At 38.4% G+C, this 16,633-nt stretch overlaps 1 protein-coding gene across 8 annotated transcripts in view; it reads right to left on the bottom strand.

The window, feature by feature from the left end:
* Positions 1–16,633, bottom strand: part of LOC107096795 (dynactin subunit 1-like) — a 46,679-nt gene that overhangs the window by 27,722 nt on the left and 2,324 nt on the right. For 3 of the 8 annotated variants that reach the window (XM_015393611.1, XM_015393610.1, XM_015393608.1), the window contains exons 1-4: positions 13,621–14,045; positions 7,840–8,091; positions 5,992–6,067; positions 4,113–4,144 (exon numbers count right to left, since the gene is read on the bottom strand). In XM_015393611.1, the coding sequence (XP_015249097.1) occupies positions 4,113–4,144; positions 5,992–6,067; positions 7,840–8,091; positions 13,621–13,653 (393 nt within the window). In that variant the 5' untranslated portion in view covers positions 13,654–14,045. Of the gene's footprint in view, positions 1–2,582; positions 2,628–4,112; positions 4,145–5,991; positions 6,068–7,839; positions 8,092–13,620; positions 14,048–16,633 lie in introns of those variants that run through there. The other 5 variants (XM_015393605.1, XM_015393606.1, XM_015393604.1 and 2 more) reach the window with 5 other exon arrangements.

Genomic DNA, 16,633 nt, shown 5'->3' on the forward strand with positions numbered 1-16,633 from the left:
CATTTGGTGCAAGACAAGAGAAGGATTGAATTACCTCCATGAGAGCATTAACAACACACAACCAGACACCCTCAGCTTGTACGTTCTGGGCATTTCCACAAACTACATGTCTCTTTCCCTTATCTGTACATAGGATGCAGACTTTCAGAGCCGTCCTGTTTGTTCAGAAATGTCAGCCTCCTTCCGACTCACCGACAGAACATTTAAGGTTCAGCGTTCAAAGTTCTCCCTCTGTCGGTAAAATTCAGCCTCCTGGCGTGGAGATGCTGGGCTAAGAATGATCAAATACACCAAGCTGACAGGAAATCTATGCTGTGCAGGTCTCCACAGACAGGAGGGCGTCTCATTTCACCTCAATGACTCTTACATTCTCTGTTCAATAAGGCAGAGGAGCGTCTGCATGTATTAGTCAGATGACAAGGTGAGTTCAAAAACCTCTTAATTCATCACTTTATAAAATGAAAGGGAAAAAGTAAACTAGGCATGCAAATGTACATTAAATCTATATCAACATAGTTCAATAAGTTGGGCCTCCTGCTGCAGGACAATCTGAGATTGTTACTAATAATGTCAAATGTATATATTTATATATATATGTAGTGTAAGAATTGTCATGTTAAAAAATATGGTAGTTAGCATGGGCAAATACTAATATCTATTTATAGCTAAATATGCTAAATAAGTGCTTAATCATTTGATATTTTTTAACTAAACGACAAAAAAAGGTTTGTACTAATCTTGAAATGTATTTATTTTCTTTTAAAATTGTGCTAAAATCAGGATATTTTAAATCTATTTTCATTAAACAGCAAACCTCAGCCCCTTTACATCTGTTCAACTGCTTGTTAAAATAAAGTATGAATCAAAGCAAAAACAAGGCAGCATTTCAATCCATTTCCAGATGTACTGAAGGCGACTCCCTGGGGAGGAGTAGGAGGGATGAAGGGGTGGTCTGGAAAATGTTAAAGTCTGCTGATCGATTGGATTTGTCGTGCATAACCATCTCTAAGAGTATACAGAGATTGGTCTGAAAGAGAGAATATTTCCAGTAAGCAATGGTTCTGGCGCAGTAAACAAACACCCTCTCTATCTGATCAGGAAGGGTGGTGTGAAGCAGACCTCCATGATTCCAGCTCAAAGTTGAGGCAAAGTGAGTCTTAAGCAGCGTATCTTCACAGGGCATCAACTTTTAATTCTTAGCTAATGTCTCAGGTGTGAAAATCGTTTTTATGGCCATAAGAGGTCTCAGTATTTGTTCAACCTTCAGAAGTTACAAGCTATGGGGACTCCATGCTGCCTGTCAGTCTCTATGAGAATTCCATATGGAGCCTTTTTATATTGACACACGCAGCAGGGAAGTACGATCCTGATTGGATAACATGCAAATACTCGTCACTTCCACTGAGGCTACACCTTTTATGGGCTCTATGTCCAAGGGCGGGTCATGATGCTGGCAACTCGATGCTGATTGGCAGAACACACTAAAAGATTTGACTGATAGTGGGCAGACAGAGGTGAGGTTTTCCTCATGAGGCTTTGATTAGAGAGGAAAAAGTAATCATTCAGTCAGAATAGTCGTCTTGTGCTGAACTCTTGCTATGAATACTAATGTTTATTATTTCAAAACACTATACAACAGTTATTTTCACCTGTTAAAGTAATGGATTTTTAATGCAATACGTAATGTCTTAATTTTATTGATATTGTTGAGTCTCCCCAGTTTCAGAGAGCAGCAACTACCACTGATTTCATAATATATTCCCCTATAGGTGAGGTTGAAAGGATTCAAACAGCAGGATATAAGACCTTTAAAGGAATAGATCTGTTTTCATCTGGTGGCATGTGTGAATAGTTTAAAGGCAATCTCTCAATAACAAATCAGTGATCTCCAGAAAAGAGATGCAGAGTTCCTTTTTCAGAGATTCAATCATCTTTGAGAATGACAATCTTCCACAAATCCATTACTATAGCAAATCTATCATGACTGCCTTCTGGGGGCAGCAGCAACCCAGACGTCTGGATAGGTTCAGTCCTTGGAGCTAAACCTGGTAACAAAGTGGCATCATTTCTGTGCACATAAAATAAGCCTTTCAATGTGCTTGAGGAAAACCTTTTTTTTAGTTTATGTCAGTTTGCTTTTGTCAGAACAGATCATCTATACCACAAAACCTGATTGGATGAAAAATTTAAATATTTCAACACCTGGCCTACACACTAACAATATAACGTAGACATTTTCCTTTTATTTATCACATTTAAATTTGTGCAGAAAGCAGACGGACACAGAGCAGTGAGACAGAGCAAACATGGCGGACAGACCTGAATGAAAGCATAGAGAACAGAGCAGAGGTGGGTGAAATAAATTCAGGAAATGATGGCGATAACAGACATAAAGCCTCATCTCTGCCAGCCTTCACTTAGCGCCTCGCCACGAGCGCCAGGGGTGGCGGTGTAGTGAGCTGCGAGGAATCATGAGATTATGACGAGGGGGCGGCCCCATTTGCCATGCAGCAGCTAGGCCATTCAGAGCCATGGCTACCATGGTGACAGCGGTCATTGTCATCATAAAACTGCAGCAGTACCGAGTTTAGGGAAACATGCAGCACCTTTCTGGGCTTCAGTCCTCGCTGCGTGGTCCAAGGAAGGACAGGAGGGAAAGGATGGAGGGGGGAGGTTAAAGGTCAAGAGAAAGACAGTGACATGCAGGGGTTGACGGGAAGTGATATACTTTTCGTTATCTTCGGAGGCTGCGGTCACACATTTAAATCATTTACAGCCTTGGTTTTACTCATTTGTTTGCTTTCTTGTGAGCTAAAAATGCACTGTAGGTCAAAATAATGAATACCCCTTGAACTTTAACATGTTTCAAAGTGTTTTAACAGGATTTTACATGATGAATCAACACAGCACAGTGTGAAGTAGACGGACTTAGACTTTCTAAGTTAGAACAGAAAATGTGTCACCTCAACTATATTCAGTCCTTTTTAGGTCAGTATTTTGTGAAGCCACCTTTGGGTGCTAGTAGCTGCAGATCTTCTGGAGTATGGCGTTTTACATTAAGAGACTGTATTTTATGCCCTGCTTCTTTACAAACCAGCTAAAATTCACCCAGACTGAATATGTCTGAAAATCAGTTTCTAAGTCTTAATTGGATTGGATTTAAAGGTTTGACTAGGCCATTCAAACATAAATACACTTGGATCATAACCATCTTTACAAAACTCTTCATACACTATCATTTGAAGCTTCTACAAGAGTTACTTTCAAGGCAGGTTCATATTTAACTTCACTCACTGAATAAATCTTTTAGCACAGCTAAGTGTTGCTACCATATTTGCTATAGTGGGAGAAGTGCGTTCAACTAACCAAATGTTCATCAAAAAATGAAGACTTGAAGAATTAAATTATTTTCTCTGCTTTTAAAAGTACATTATATTCAGGAAATGGCACTAGTTATGTGACAGCTAAAGCCAAATGGTTTCACTGAGAGATATTTGAGGTTGATAGAAAAAAGAAAAAAAAAAGAGACTGAATACGGATAAATGCCACTCATAAAAACACTATGAAAACCCTTTACAATCATGTGCTACTTTGGACAGATCCAGATAGAAAACGTTGCAGACGTTTTAAAAGAACAACATTTTAAAAGGTGTATGGGATATTAGCATATGTTTTGTGGGGTAATGCAAAATAAACCCACTAAATGTGTTAAACTCCATTGATGTTGCTGTGATATTATTTATGCCACCTTAAGTTGAGATCAGACCTATAAGAATATCTGTGAGGGTTTGAGCTCTTCTAAGAAACTGTTGCCTGTACATGTTTAATTAGAAAGTTCAGTTTCTGTAGGACTAAGGTAAATAGAAAAAGAAAAAAAAAACTCATTTGTATCCCAATAATCATCAATTTTGGTTTAATTGAAGAGAAATAACGCCCTCTGCTGGACAATGTATTAGCCTCTGGATCAAACCAGGAACAAGGACAATGAAATGCATTATTTTTTACCATGCCATAGAAAAAATCTGTTGTGTTATGCTAGGTACTATGCGTTCAGGTTTGATGCCATATATTCCGTAGAGAAAACCATACCACTGTGTAGCCATCTAACCTACCAGTTTGGCAGACTTGGACATCTCCACGATCTCTGCAGATAAAGCAAAGGAATAAAGATAATAAGAAACATATTCAAATGGTATTATCATTCAATTATGCTTTACAAGATATAAGGTTCAGAAAGATGTCCAGTTATGAGCACAATAAAGTAAATATAATATGCTATCCTTCGACCAGTGGGTCAACACTTAGCACAGCACAGTTTGAATCTGATATATTTGATGCACATTTATTAATTTATTTTTTATTTGAATGTGCTGACTGGTGGAACAGCTGCACCAGCAGGTAAATCCTTCAGACGAAAAGTTATATTACAAACATATTAAAGAAAACAAATTAAAAAATAAAGACACAATTCTAATTGTGTCATTACAGTCAAAAACTTTATTGCATGCATTCAGTTAACACGATTCCATAATTTGTAGCCTTTTAAAACAGGAAAAAGGATGTCACTGGGAAAAAAAGGATATCTATAGCAGCTTTACGAGTAACAGGTGAACATTTTGGCTAATTTGTGATGTCTACATATAAAGTTCAGTCAGAGGACAGAGAGCATCAGGGGGCATCAATTTACAAGCCTCAATAAAAATTCAGGGTATCCTGAGTGATCTCTATAGTTATGCTTCTATAGGCTTAGGCTGCTGGAGGACCACTTTTCGTCACTCTGTTTCACTATATCTGTTTTTTCGAATTCTGAAGTATTCGTTAGTTCAACCACTAACTTTATGTTCTCTCAGCTTTTCCTTGTTATAGTAGCTTCATCTGGTTTGGTTTTGTTTGCCTGTGAGGCCATCCTGGAGGGAAGTATCAGCTGGGATGCTGCCATCAGCACCCCCGATTATGGATGATAGAGTTCTCATACTCACTGTACTGGCTAAGAGCTCATTAACTACTTCGTTCCAAGACTGAGCCACCTGTGAAGGTAGTTTACATTTAACTCTTCGAACATAGACAGTATTTCTTTTTTGCCTCCTTCTTTCTTTAAGCCCCAGCTGGCCTTGGCAGAAGAGCACTCACACTAAGCCTAATACTGCTGGAGTTTTCTCCTCCAGTTAAAAACTGAGTTTTTACTCTCCTCTGTTGCAGCATGCAGGCTCAGTGTGAGGAATGCTGTAGAGTCAGTGACAAAATGCAAGCAAAAATCTATGGTTGCCACATGCTCATCCAGGAGAAGCAAATCATGCAAAGTAAATGATTGGATGCTATCAGCTGGCTTTTTTTTTGACAGAAAACATTTTACCAATCTGACTATAATCTTACTGAAGTGCCTTGCGATGGCGCATGTTGTGAATTGAAGAATATCTTCAGATCTGATCCTAGTCTCATATATTCAGCTGCTTCCAACAGCTTTCCCTTAAGGATTGTCCTGTATGTAGCCCCGTCCATCTAGTGTTTTCAGTGCAATCAATGTTTCATTTTCTATCCCTGGTGATTGCCTATATGGCCTTTGCAAACAATAAAATTTAAAGTTGCAAAGAGTTAATTAACTGTTTAGAAACTTCAGACCAGACACAAAGGTTCTACTGCTGACAGACAGCCATTTCAGGAGGCCTTTAGTGGTTCAGATTTTGAAATACACTTTAACAGATAGAGATGTTTTACATCTCAGAAAGGCCTTCTTAGCTTTTATAATTTTAACTTATACAATTAATCTGAAAATAAATCAACTTTATTAGATAATCTATATTAGAAAGCTATAGTTCATTATTTAAGAAGAAGGGAAACGAGGAACACTTAAAAGAGAAAAGTATTATTTTCCATTCCTAACCAGCGCTAGGAAAAACCACAAGCTAACCAGAAACATTTTCCATATCATTTAAGAATGTAGGAAACTAATAGGCGTGTCTGAGTTGTTTTTTTCCCTGTGGGAGATCCTACCTCGTTTGGGGACCTTGCCAACGGTTGGCTCAGGTGTCTCTGGAGATGTGTCCGCTCCATCGTCCACCAACTGGATCTGGGACAGAGGGACACAGAACAGGAGGCAGTCAGTCATGCCTGTTCAACCAGCTCCCTGTTTTACAGAGCGGCCCAGCTGCCAGAGACGGATGTAAGCAGGAGAAATATGGAACAGAACTGGCAGAGAGGACCAGCATAAATCATATACAACTGTAAACCATGCTATTCCACAACCAGTTTCTATTTCTGTATCATAAGAAGGTACATAAATCAGTTATAAAACATATCAATTAACCTCATGTTTATTCTATGAAAATGCATCAGAGGAAGTTTTATACCCAGAAAAATAATAACAGCTCAAATGTTAATCACAGCAGGTATTCAGGAGGGGCAGTACAGATCCTTTGGCACTTGTTTGGCACATTTATCTCAATTTGAGCAGTCTAAGGGTGTAATTTTATCTGATAAATAATAAACATGTGGCTGACCTTCAGCAGTTTGCATCTATTGGTACCACTGGTAATTACTATATCTGGGGGAAAAGAATCCTGTAAAATAAAGCATCTTTAATAACAAACAGCATGATTTCTCACTGAAAAATCTAGAGAAACCCATCTTTTTAAACAAATACATAAAGTTAGTAGTAGCCCTCCAGCTGATATTTTTACAGCTCACGTCGGCCAACAGGACAACACTTTGAAGATTTCACTAGACAGCATAGAGTGAAGAGTCTCGTTAGCTCTCCCCAGTACCTCTCAGATGCCCTCCTTTTTTCAGCCCAGCCCAAAGGTTTTCTATAGATCTGTGGTCTTCAACGGCTACATAAAGGACAATCCTTAAAGGCAAGCTGTTGGAAGCAGTTGAATATATAAGACTAGGATCTGAATATATTCTTTAATTCACTACATACGCCATCGCAAGGCACTTCAGTAAGATTATAGTCAGATTGGCCAAATGTTTTCTGTATATACATTATATACAGCATATATTTGCTGTTTCAGCTTCTACATTTATCTAAGTAAAGAATTATAGTACTTTTAATACATCTGTTTGAGCCCGTCAGAAGAGTCTCTTGTGGTGTGGACTAGATCAGATTTGCCACACTGCAAAAACAATCTAGAAATAAGTCAACATTTCTTAAACTAGGTGTAACCACTATTAATTTAAGCAGGTCTATAAGATGATCACCCAATGGAATTAATATTTTTACTCTTAAAATAAGATAAGTGTCTCACTTACATCCTCAATTTAAGATCAAATGCACTTATTTTAAGAAAAAAATACTTATTTAGATTTTTTTTTTCCAATGCATAAATGCAAACTGGTTTAATAAATGTTGCTGATGATAATTAATTGCAACCAAATGCAGTCATATTGTTTCATCCTGAAGGGAGAAAGTTATCATTTTAAGCCTCAAAATTAACGAAAATAATGAGTGAGTGTGTGTGCTCTTCTTACTTGTAAGTAGGTCAGATCAGACACAGAAATCAAACAGATCCAGAGTTTTATAAATACTAATTTCACTGTAATACACAAAAATGGTCTACGAAGTATAGTTAGGCTAAAAAAAAAATAGAAAAAAATCTAAGAACTAGAATGCCACGAAATATAAAAAAGCAGCAGTAAATGGCAGAGGCTTTTTAAAGAGGACATTGTAAAATCCCACAGTGACAGCCAGTGGCAAAAAAAACAAACAAACAAACAAAAAACAAGCAAAGCATAAAAACAGAAGCTGTAGGTGGGAACAATCCTGACCCTCAGGGGTCAGAGCTAGATTTTCCTCTTGTGTGCTCAGTATGTAAATTAAGGTGTATCTTTTCTTTATCTCACCTGTGATTGTCTGACGAAGATGCCGTGGTTCTCCTCACAAGTAAAGTACCGCTTGCCCTGCACCGTTCCGTCATTCTTGCCCTTGGGTTCATCCAGGATGACGCCCACCCACTTTCCGGAGGCGAACAGCGTGGTTCCGATGTAGGCCACCGTGCCCCGCTGCCCCTTGCCGATAACCTCCACCAGGGAGCCCACTTTAGCGGGCCTCCCTCCTCCATCAGAGCTCATCCTGCTGCTGCCACTGCTGGTGGTCTGGATAGAACACATGGAAATAAGAAAATTAAAAAAAAAACACAAGCAGGATTAATTCTTCTAGAACTAACACCTGACTTAATACATATATCAGTCCTTCAGACTCCTGGTTATGCTGGTGTGAATAAAACTCTTTACCGTTGTTTTCAAGTTTTCTTTTTAGGCTTGTTAGATGTGATAGAAGCTGCTAAAAAAAGAAGATAGGATGTCTTTCTGCCTTGATATCAAATGACACTAAAAATAGATCATGTGCTACAAACATTCAGTACATAAAAGCTTCTTCATAAGGCAAAATCAGCAGGAATGAATTAAACTAGAAGAGCATCAGCAGTTGAGAGTAGAAGTTAAATAAAATCCAAACTGAAGGTTTGCTTTGGCTCAAATTTTACTACAATAAAAAAAATTTATATCACACTTGATCCATCTAATTTATTGATCTTTGGACATCTCAATGTTCCATTATTTAGAAGGACCACATGTTTTTCTTAACTGGGCTAATGGTTGTCTAACTTTTTGCTAATGCCAGCATTAACTGAGAAACATCAAAAACAGAAACATTGAAGAAGCTGAAGGGCATTTGTGTTTATTCTCCATATGGTTACTTGACAAGACAGATCACTTCTCTTAAGAAAAACATCCAGACAAAATAAAAATAAAAACAGATTTGAGGTCTATAAAGTGCCGATACTCTAACGACTTATCCAGATATAATACTAACTTGGCGTGCTGACAATAGCAGGCGTTTTTATATTTTCACTACTGTTAATCTGCTCAAAGAGGCATTTATTTTTAATAAATGTCTAAGTAATCCTGTTGAATTTTACACTCTGAGCAGCAGCCCCTTCCTGTTCTGGAAAATGAGCAGCCATTGCCGTTTTAGGTAGAACAGTGATTACCCACTACCTTTTTCTGTGCCAGCCCCTCCTACAGGCCACCTTCTCATATTAGTGGGCATTTATGTGACACAGAGTGGGATCATTTCTGCTCCAACTTGAGATAAAGTGGCTCTTTTAGCAGCCAATCTGCACAGTGACAGCAATAGTTACTTTTTTAGATAATGTCTACGTGGTGAAAATGACTTTTTCAGTTGCGAGGGTTCTCAGACTTTGTTCAGCATTTCTAAAGAGGAGCCTCACCCCCAGCAGTGGTGTGATACAGTGACAAGATGAAAGCCGTACAGGCAAGAGTCCAATTTTTTCTGGGTTGGAAAAATATTACCAGAAAACAATCAATGTTTCTTAATAAATGAATACTTCATAATGTAAACTATTTCATCATGCATGTACCTATAGTTCAATTTGGAAGACTTAAAAAAGCATGGTATGGAACGTTTAGACGTAGACAAACTTGTCATTTTGTATACAAAACAAAATTCCATTGCACACAGCTAATGACAACAATGTGATTGAAATAAATAACATTACAATTTAATGTATAGTGCAGCAGTGATAAGATGTACCAGTGCAAGGAGAATAAAATGTGATTTTGTTCAAAATATCAACCAAAAAATAGATTTTCCAGTTCTCTCAAAGATCTTTAGCTTTAGGACCCCCTGAGTACAGTGCCTTGCTAAAGAATTTGCCCCCTTGACCTTTTTGATACATTTCAGGCTTCAAACATAAAGATATAAAAATGTAATTTTTTGTGAAGAATCAACAAGTGGGACAAATTCATGAAATGGAATGAAATTTATTGGATATTTTAAACTTTAACATATAAAAACAGAATAATTGGCTGTGCAACATTATTCAGTTCATACTTTGTAGCGCCACCTTTATTGCGATTACAGCTGCAAGTCGTTTGAGCTATGCCTCTATCAATTTTTCACATCAAGAGACTCCACAAATGGGCTTTGAGTAGGACATTTTAACACCTGGATATGTTCATTTGTGAACCATTCCACTTTTGCTTTATGTTTTGGATCATTGTCTTGTTGGAAGATAAATCTCAGTCCTAGGCTAAGGTCTTTTGCAGACTCAGGTTATCTTACATAATGGTCCTGTATTTAGCCCCGTCCATCTTCCCATCAATTTTAACCACCTTCTCCGTCCCTGCTGAAGAAAAACAGGCCCAAAACATGATGCTACCACCACCATTTTTGGCGATGGTGTGTTCAGGGTGATGAACCGTGCTGCTTTTACACAAAAATGTATGTGTTGCATTGTTCAAAAAAAGTTCAATTTTGGTTTCATCTGACTGGAGCACCTTCTTCCCCATGTTTGCTGTTTCTCCCAGGTTGGTATGGATATCTTTAGGAAATGGCTTTTTTCCATAAAGGCCAGTTTTGTGCAGTATATGACTAATTGTTGTCATATGGAAAGAATCTCCCACAGATGTAGATCTCTGCAGTTCATTCAGAGTGATCATTGGCCTCTTGGCTGCATATCTGATCAGTCTTCTCCTTGTTTTGCTGAAAGTTTAGAGGGATGACCGGGTCTTCGTAAATTTACAGTGGTCTGATACTCCTTCCATTTCAATATTATCACTGACACAGTGCACCTTGGGATGTTTAAAGCTTGCGAAATCTTTTTGCATCAAAATCTGGCTTTAGACTTCTCCAGAACAGTATCTTTGACCTGCCTGGTGTGTTCCTTGTTCTTCACGATGCTCTCTGTTCTTTAAACAGACTTCACAGACTATCAAAGAACAGGTGCATTTATAAGGAGACTTGATTATACACAGGTGGGTTCTATTTATCATCATTTAGGTTAACATGGGATGATTCAGAGATCCTCACTGAACTTCTGCAGATTTTTCTGCACTGAAAGTAAAGAGGCTGATAAATTTTTCATGACCCAACTTCAAACTTTTTGTTACAAAAGTTTAAAATATTAAATAAATTCCTTTCTGCATAATGATTGCGTCCCATAAAAAAATTATATATTTAAGTTGGAAGCCTTAAATGTGAAAAAAGGTTGAAAAGTTCAAGGGGGCCCAATACTTACGCAAGGCACTGTACTGAGAATCACCTAAAGCTAAAAACCTTTGAGAGAGTGTAAAGGTACTTATTTTATGTAGATTTAGAGGCTTTTTATTTTCAGTTTTGTGTTGTGACGGAGAATGTATAATTTAAGGTCTGGGAGATCCACCTCTAGCTGACAGCAATTGCTAAGCAGCAGACAACATGTCAGGTATGATTTCGATACTACATTTACAACTAAGTCCAAAGAGACGCATGCTTCTTGCATTTGGGTCGGACAGAAGCTGTTATGCCTGAAAAACTACAAAAAAAGATTTCTGCGGTCTCAGTCTGGTTCTTCAGTCAGCCCAGCGTTTGCAGGTCTTTATTCACACATGTAGAACAGGTCCGGACCAAAGGAGATAAATGAATTCTGGACCATTTAGAGTGAACCAAACATGACAGGTGTGAACACATCCTAAAACGTACTACATCTAAGTTTTGAATATCCATTGAGCTCCAGAAAGCAGAGAAAGGCTGAAATTAGTTCATGCTAAGCTCATCAGATCTAAGAGGGGAGAGAGAAATAAATCACTTTTAACTTAAGGTCCAAAATGATCCAACACTTTTTCTTCTAACAGAAAATCCTGAGACTGATTGAAGAGCTAAAATTTGGAGAGTAAAATCCACTTTGAGACAACTCCAAACCTACTGTCCAGAATGTGCTAATGTAATAACCCTGCATAACCCAATTGTAATTGTGATGTCCTAGAACTGATGATGACTCAGCAGAACAGCAGAGGGGACGATTTCAATACCCTCTTAAGGAACATGACTGGACTCTCCTTGAGCTTACTGTAAACACACAGCGTCTGTAAAGCTGGTGAACATAAAGGTTAAACCAACTAAAAAAAAAAAAAACAACAACATATGAGGCAAGTCAAAACAAACAGCAGCGGTCAACAAAGAACAGCCTAATTTGACAAATCTATTTCCAGGCTATACCCTCCTTCTGGGTAGATGATTACATCGTATAACTTTCATTAAATTATTAAACAGATTAAACATCTGAGAAAAATCTGAATAAAAAAGGGGTTATGTAAAGGCATGCTTCTGTGAAGAGCAAGGAACACAGCAGCCTCCCAAATAAAACTGTTTGATCCATCATCTGAAAATAAAAACAGAAAATGGACAACCTTAGGGCAAGATGTTTTGGATAAAATGGAGAAGCTGCAGAAATTCACAGATCTGATGAAAGAATCCTCTGACTATTAACTATTATTGTGGACTCAACCAGCATGACGGCAGCAGCATCATGCTGTGGGTATACCTCCGTTGTATAGGGACAGAGAAGCTGCTCATAGTGAATTGGAAGATGGAGGGAGCTAAAAACAGGGAAAGCCTAAAAAAAAACATTAGAAGCTGAAAAAGACATGGGTTTGGGTTGGAAGTTACCCTTTACCAACAGCCAAAGCTACAAGGATGCTCTTCAAAATAAAAGTTTAGTAGCTGTAGCTTAAAAAAGATGTAAATATGAATAAATGTATTTCAAAGTTGCTGTAGTATCACTTTACACCGAAACTCGAATAAAACTTTTGCTCTCTCAGCAAAGTTTACATCTAAAAAAGGTTAATAAACAAAAGCCAGATGGAGTGTTTACAAAAACCGTTTTAACCCCTTGATTCCCAATTCATTGTCCAAAATGGATGCATAGCTTCATTGGCAGAGCTGGGAAGTATTATGATGAAGGAAAAGCAACCAAAGAGTCAGAAAATGATCAGAGTCGACCTCCTGTATTCAACAACCGGAATTAAGTCTCTTGTCTCGGATGTCCGTTGTATCAACTGCTTACATAAAGGCAAACATTATTAAACCATAAGCCAGTTAATAATTCAAAGCCAGCATACGGATGCATATTTTAACCAGTTAATTCCCATAGATTAGTTTCTACATCCAATCTGATAACTTAGCGATCTGACCAACAGTTGGATTAAAACCCCTTTATTGGGTTTTGTTTGTAATAATTAAGGTACACAATACAAAGGAGTATATTAAATACTTTAAACAATTGCAATGTCCCGCCGAAGGCAGAGGTCTGGGGAAGGTCCTGCTGAATTATTTAGTGTCATTCTACTCTTATAACACATTCAGCCTCACATTATTTTAAAAGAAAAGTTCAAATTCCACCTTGTATTTTACATGTTTTGTCTATTAACATATTATTCTAAATGAATATCAGAACCAAAACCTACTCTGCTTTAAGAGCTGATTATTTTGGCTTTGAAGGAGTTTTAAAAGGTTGAATGATGTCATCCCTGCTAGTGACTGGGAAGCAGTCTGACTCAGAGACGGGTGACAGTCAGGAAGTCTTCTGGGGCTCCTGTTTTTTTTTTTTTTTTATTAACTAAAACAATAAGAACAGGTCTTTGAAGTAAAATGTATGCCGGTCATATACAGACACAGGAGTTGAGTCACAACAAAAGGCAACAACGTTGAAGCCGGAGGGGCGTCTGAGCCGAAACAAAGAGGCGACAACTTGTGATGGAGCTGAAATGGATTAGGAGCGCCTTTCTATAGCGGGAGATGACACAGTGAAAGAAACTCCAAGCACCTTCAGTGCAAACACTCACCCGGCTATATGTGCTTCTTCTAGTCTGTGACATGATTCCTGGCTGCAGAGAGTCCCCAAAAAACGCCTGTGTCAACTGAAGGAGCGTGTTATTGAAATAAGGAGAGCATCGGCTAGACAGAAGGTGGTAGGGGGGTACAAGTAGAAGGGAGAGGAGGGGGATTCAGAGATGCTGATGGAGCATCTCTCTCTTTTTTTCTCTCTCTTCTCACATCCCAACAGCCAAACTCAAGTCTCCCAAATCTCCCCCCGTTGCTTCTTTCCTCTTAAAAAAAAAACAAAAGACAGTCAGCAGGAGCTTATGGTTTGAGCAGGAAGTTTCCGTGGCAGCAGAGGGAACCGATCCAACCACCTCCCTTTAAAGAATGGATTTAACGACAAAAGAAAAACATAAAAACAGCCGGGCTTGGTTCAGCTATGAGTGCATCAGCTGAGCGGCTGCACTGCACTGTGTCAGTGTCTGTGCTGGCTTCTGCAGGAAGGAGGGGGATACAGGCCGCGGCAGAGAAGCTGGGTCCTAAAGCCTGCAGGCACCTCTCAGCTTATAACCACAAACCTCAAGGTTTTCCAATAAGGTGGAAAGAAAGGGAGAGGTTTCTATCTAAAAACAAATCTCTGAAATGTGCACTGATGTTCAGCACCCTTCAGTCTGACACCCCTAAATAAAGTCAAAACAACAGTTTCAAAGAAACTAAATTGAAATGAGCTACGGTTTGCACAGTCATTTTTGCTGCATTGTTTAGTGAATAAGCTGCTTTCTTTCTTCTATTCAACCTTATTTTTACCTGAATATAATAACATACCTGAATATATCGTATTATCTATTGCTATTTGCAGAGTATTTTTATACTTCTTGATCATTTTTTTTCTCTTCTGCTTCACAGCTCGACTTTAATCGACTTTTTATTCATTGCATCTAATCCAGAGCGTAAGTCTGGTGAAATTTGTCTAAAGATACGTTTTTTTTAAGGCGAATCCTGATTGGTTCTAACCGATCCATGATAGGTGCTACTGAATTTCTTTCTTGGGGGGCATTCTTGAAGCAAATATTGTTTTTCTCTTTATCCATTCATATGACAAATGATACAATTATAAGAAATTTATTACAAAATCTTTTCTTTTTTTTTTCACCATCATACCACAATCTCCCCACTGTGAAAGGGGCTTCTATTCTATCCTATTATTAATGTTATGCATCCCTTCACTTCTCCACTAAGACAGACAAAACATGTCAGACTAATTCTTTTTCAAGTTCTTTTTTGGTTCTTCTACTGATTTTCTGTTAAACCTCTCTTCCTGATTCTGTTACCCTGGCCTGGACAGCATTTCAACTTATAAACCCAGTGATCTGGATCCAGGGTCCATGATTGGGTGATCAGCTCCAGAACCAGAGTTCTGGCATGGTCAAGCTATTCCAAACGTTTGGGGTGAAAACAGCCAGAAGGAAACATAAGGACTGGACAGGTTGTAGCTTCCAACCTTCTCCTTGCAGCAGATGATCGAGTGTCCAGACATTAACAGGAGCACCTCTTCGGCCTATGCTGTAGGATCAGCATCTATCCTCCCATAAACAAGAACTATAGCTTCACAGCATCATGCAGCCAGCACCGTGTCTCCCATTTAGCATAGCAAATTGGGGCCTTCCAATACATGACGCGTTTTGCATGCATCCTATGAAGGACCAACTTTTAATAGAGCACAAAAAATACGTACAGTGGAACAAATAAAAAACATCAGAGGATGTAAAATAAAAAGGAAACAAACACAGGGTGAGAATACATTTGCTCATCAATAAATACCTTTCCAGTGCTTCTAAAACACACTTTAAAGGCTGCTTTTTTGCTTAAAAATCATGGAGTTTTAGACGAAAAAACACTTTAAAAAATAATATTGAACAAAAGGCTGATTAAGACCTGGAAGCAGATTAATAAGGCATTCCTTATTAGCACTAGTTAAATTTAGGGCTGCAACTATTTATTATTATGCTAATCAATTACTCTGATGATTATAGTTTTGATTATTAATCTGATAGTAAAAGTTTCCTTGAAGATTTTTTAAAGAGTTAAACCAGGTTTAACTAAAACGTTTCAACCTGAAGAGTGCTAAATAGGACATACTGACTACTGACAGACAAAAAAGGTTTTTAAAATTTTAATTACTGCTCTAAGTGGGTTACCCTGTTGCTCTAGTTATGTTGTGAATATGCAATAAAACAAACTGATTAGGAGTCATTTAAATCAGGGGAAAGTGCACCATATCCATTTCCTGACCCCCTGCACTGCAGTCTCCTGCAAACCACAGTTTAAATTCACTTTTCATCCTTTGCTAGTGTTAGCGGCTGTGGAAAAATAACTAAAAAACATCCTTCATAAATTAAACATTTACAAACCCTGGTATTAACTAATTCCTAGCTTGAGCGCAGCAAACCAGTTAAACTGGATGTGTTTTTTGTTCCATTGTGGTTGAAGTCCAGCCGCCCAGGTGCTGCAATGTATTGTTGCAGGGTTGTTGCCCTGTAGCCTGCCACAGACCAAGGATTAACTCTTTTACAAGCAAACTGAAAGGCTGCAGCATTTTCCAACTCTCTTCCCTCTGTTTGCTTTGTTCTTGTCTTTTTTTGCAGTCGAAGCAAAAGCTGTAAACCGCTCGCTTGCCTTTGAGAACCATTGAAAATTAGGCGTACAGACTAAAAGAGGCTCAACGTTGGATTTGATGTTAAGTAGAGAAAACAGCCCGGCATGCAAAATGCTGTCAAAAGTTTGCAGTGGGTGAAATGGATGCAGAGTTTTTAGGGCGTTTAGGGACAGGAAACAAACCTCTGCAGTCTCTTTGCATCCTTTTATGTAAATTACGAAGAAAGGCAGAACCAAAACAAGGGGGGGTGCTTTAATCCTGCAGGAAGAGGGGAGGCGGAAGCATCCTCACCTCTTTCACAAAGGGAGGACCAGCAGATCACTTAAATCAAAGAGATGAAAGCCAGGAAAAGGCAACCTTCCCCAGCACAGTCAAACATA

This window comes from Cyprinodon variegatus, unplaced genomic scaffold, assembly GCF_000732505.1.
Source record: "Cyprinodon variegatus isolate N-32 unplaced genomic scaffold, C_variegatus-1.0 Scaffold650, whole genome shotgun sequence".
NCBI classification, from domain to species: domain Eukaryota; kingdom Metazoa; phylum Chordata; class Actinopteri; order Cyprinodontiformes; family Cyprinodontidae; genus Cyprinodon; species Cyprinodon variegatus.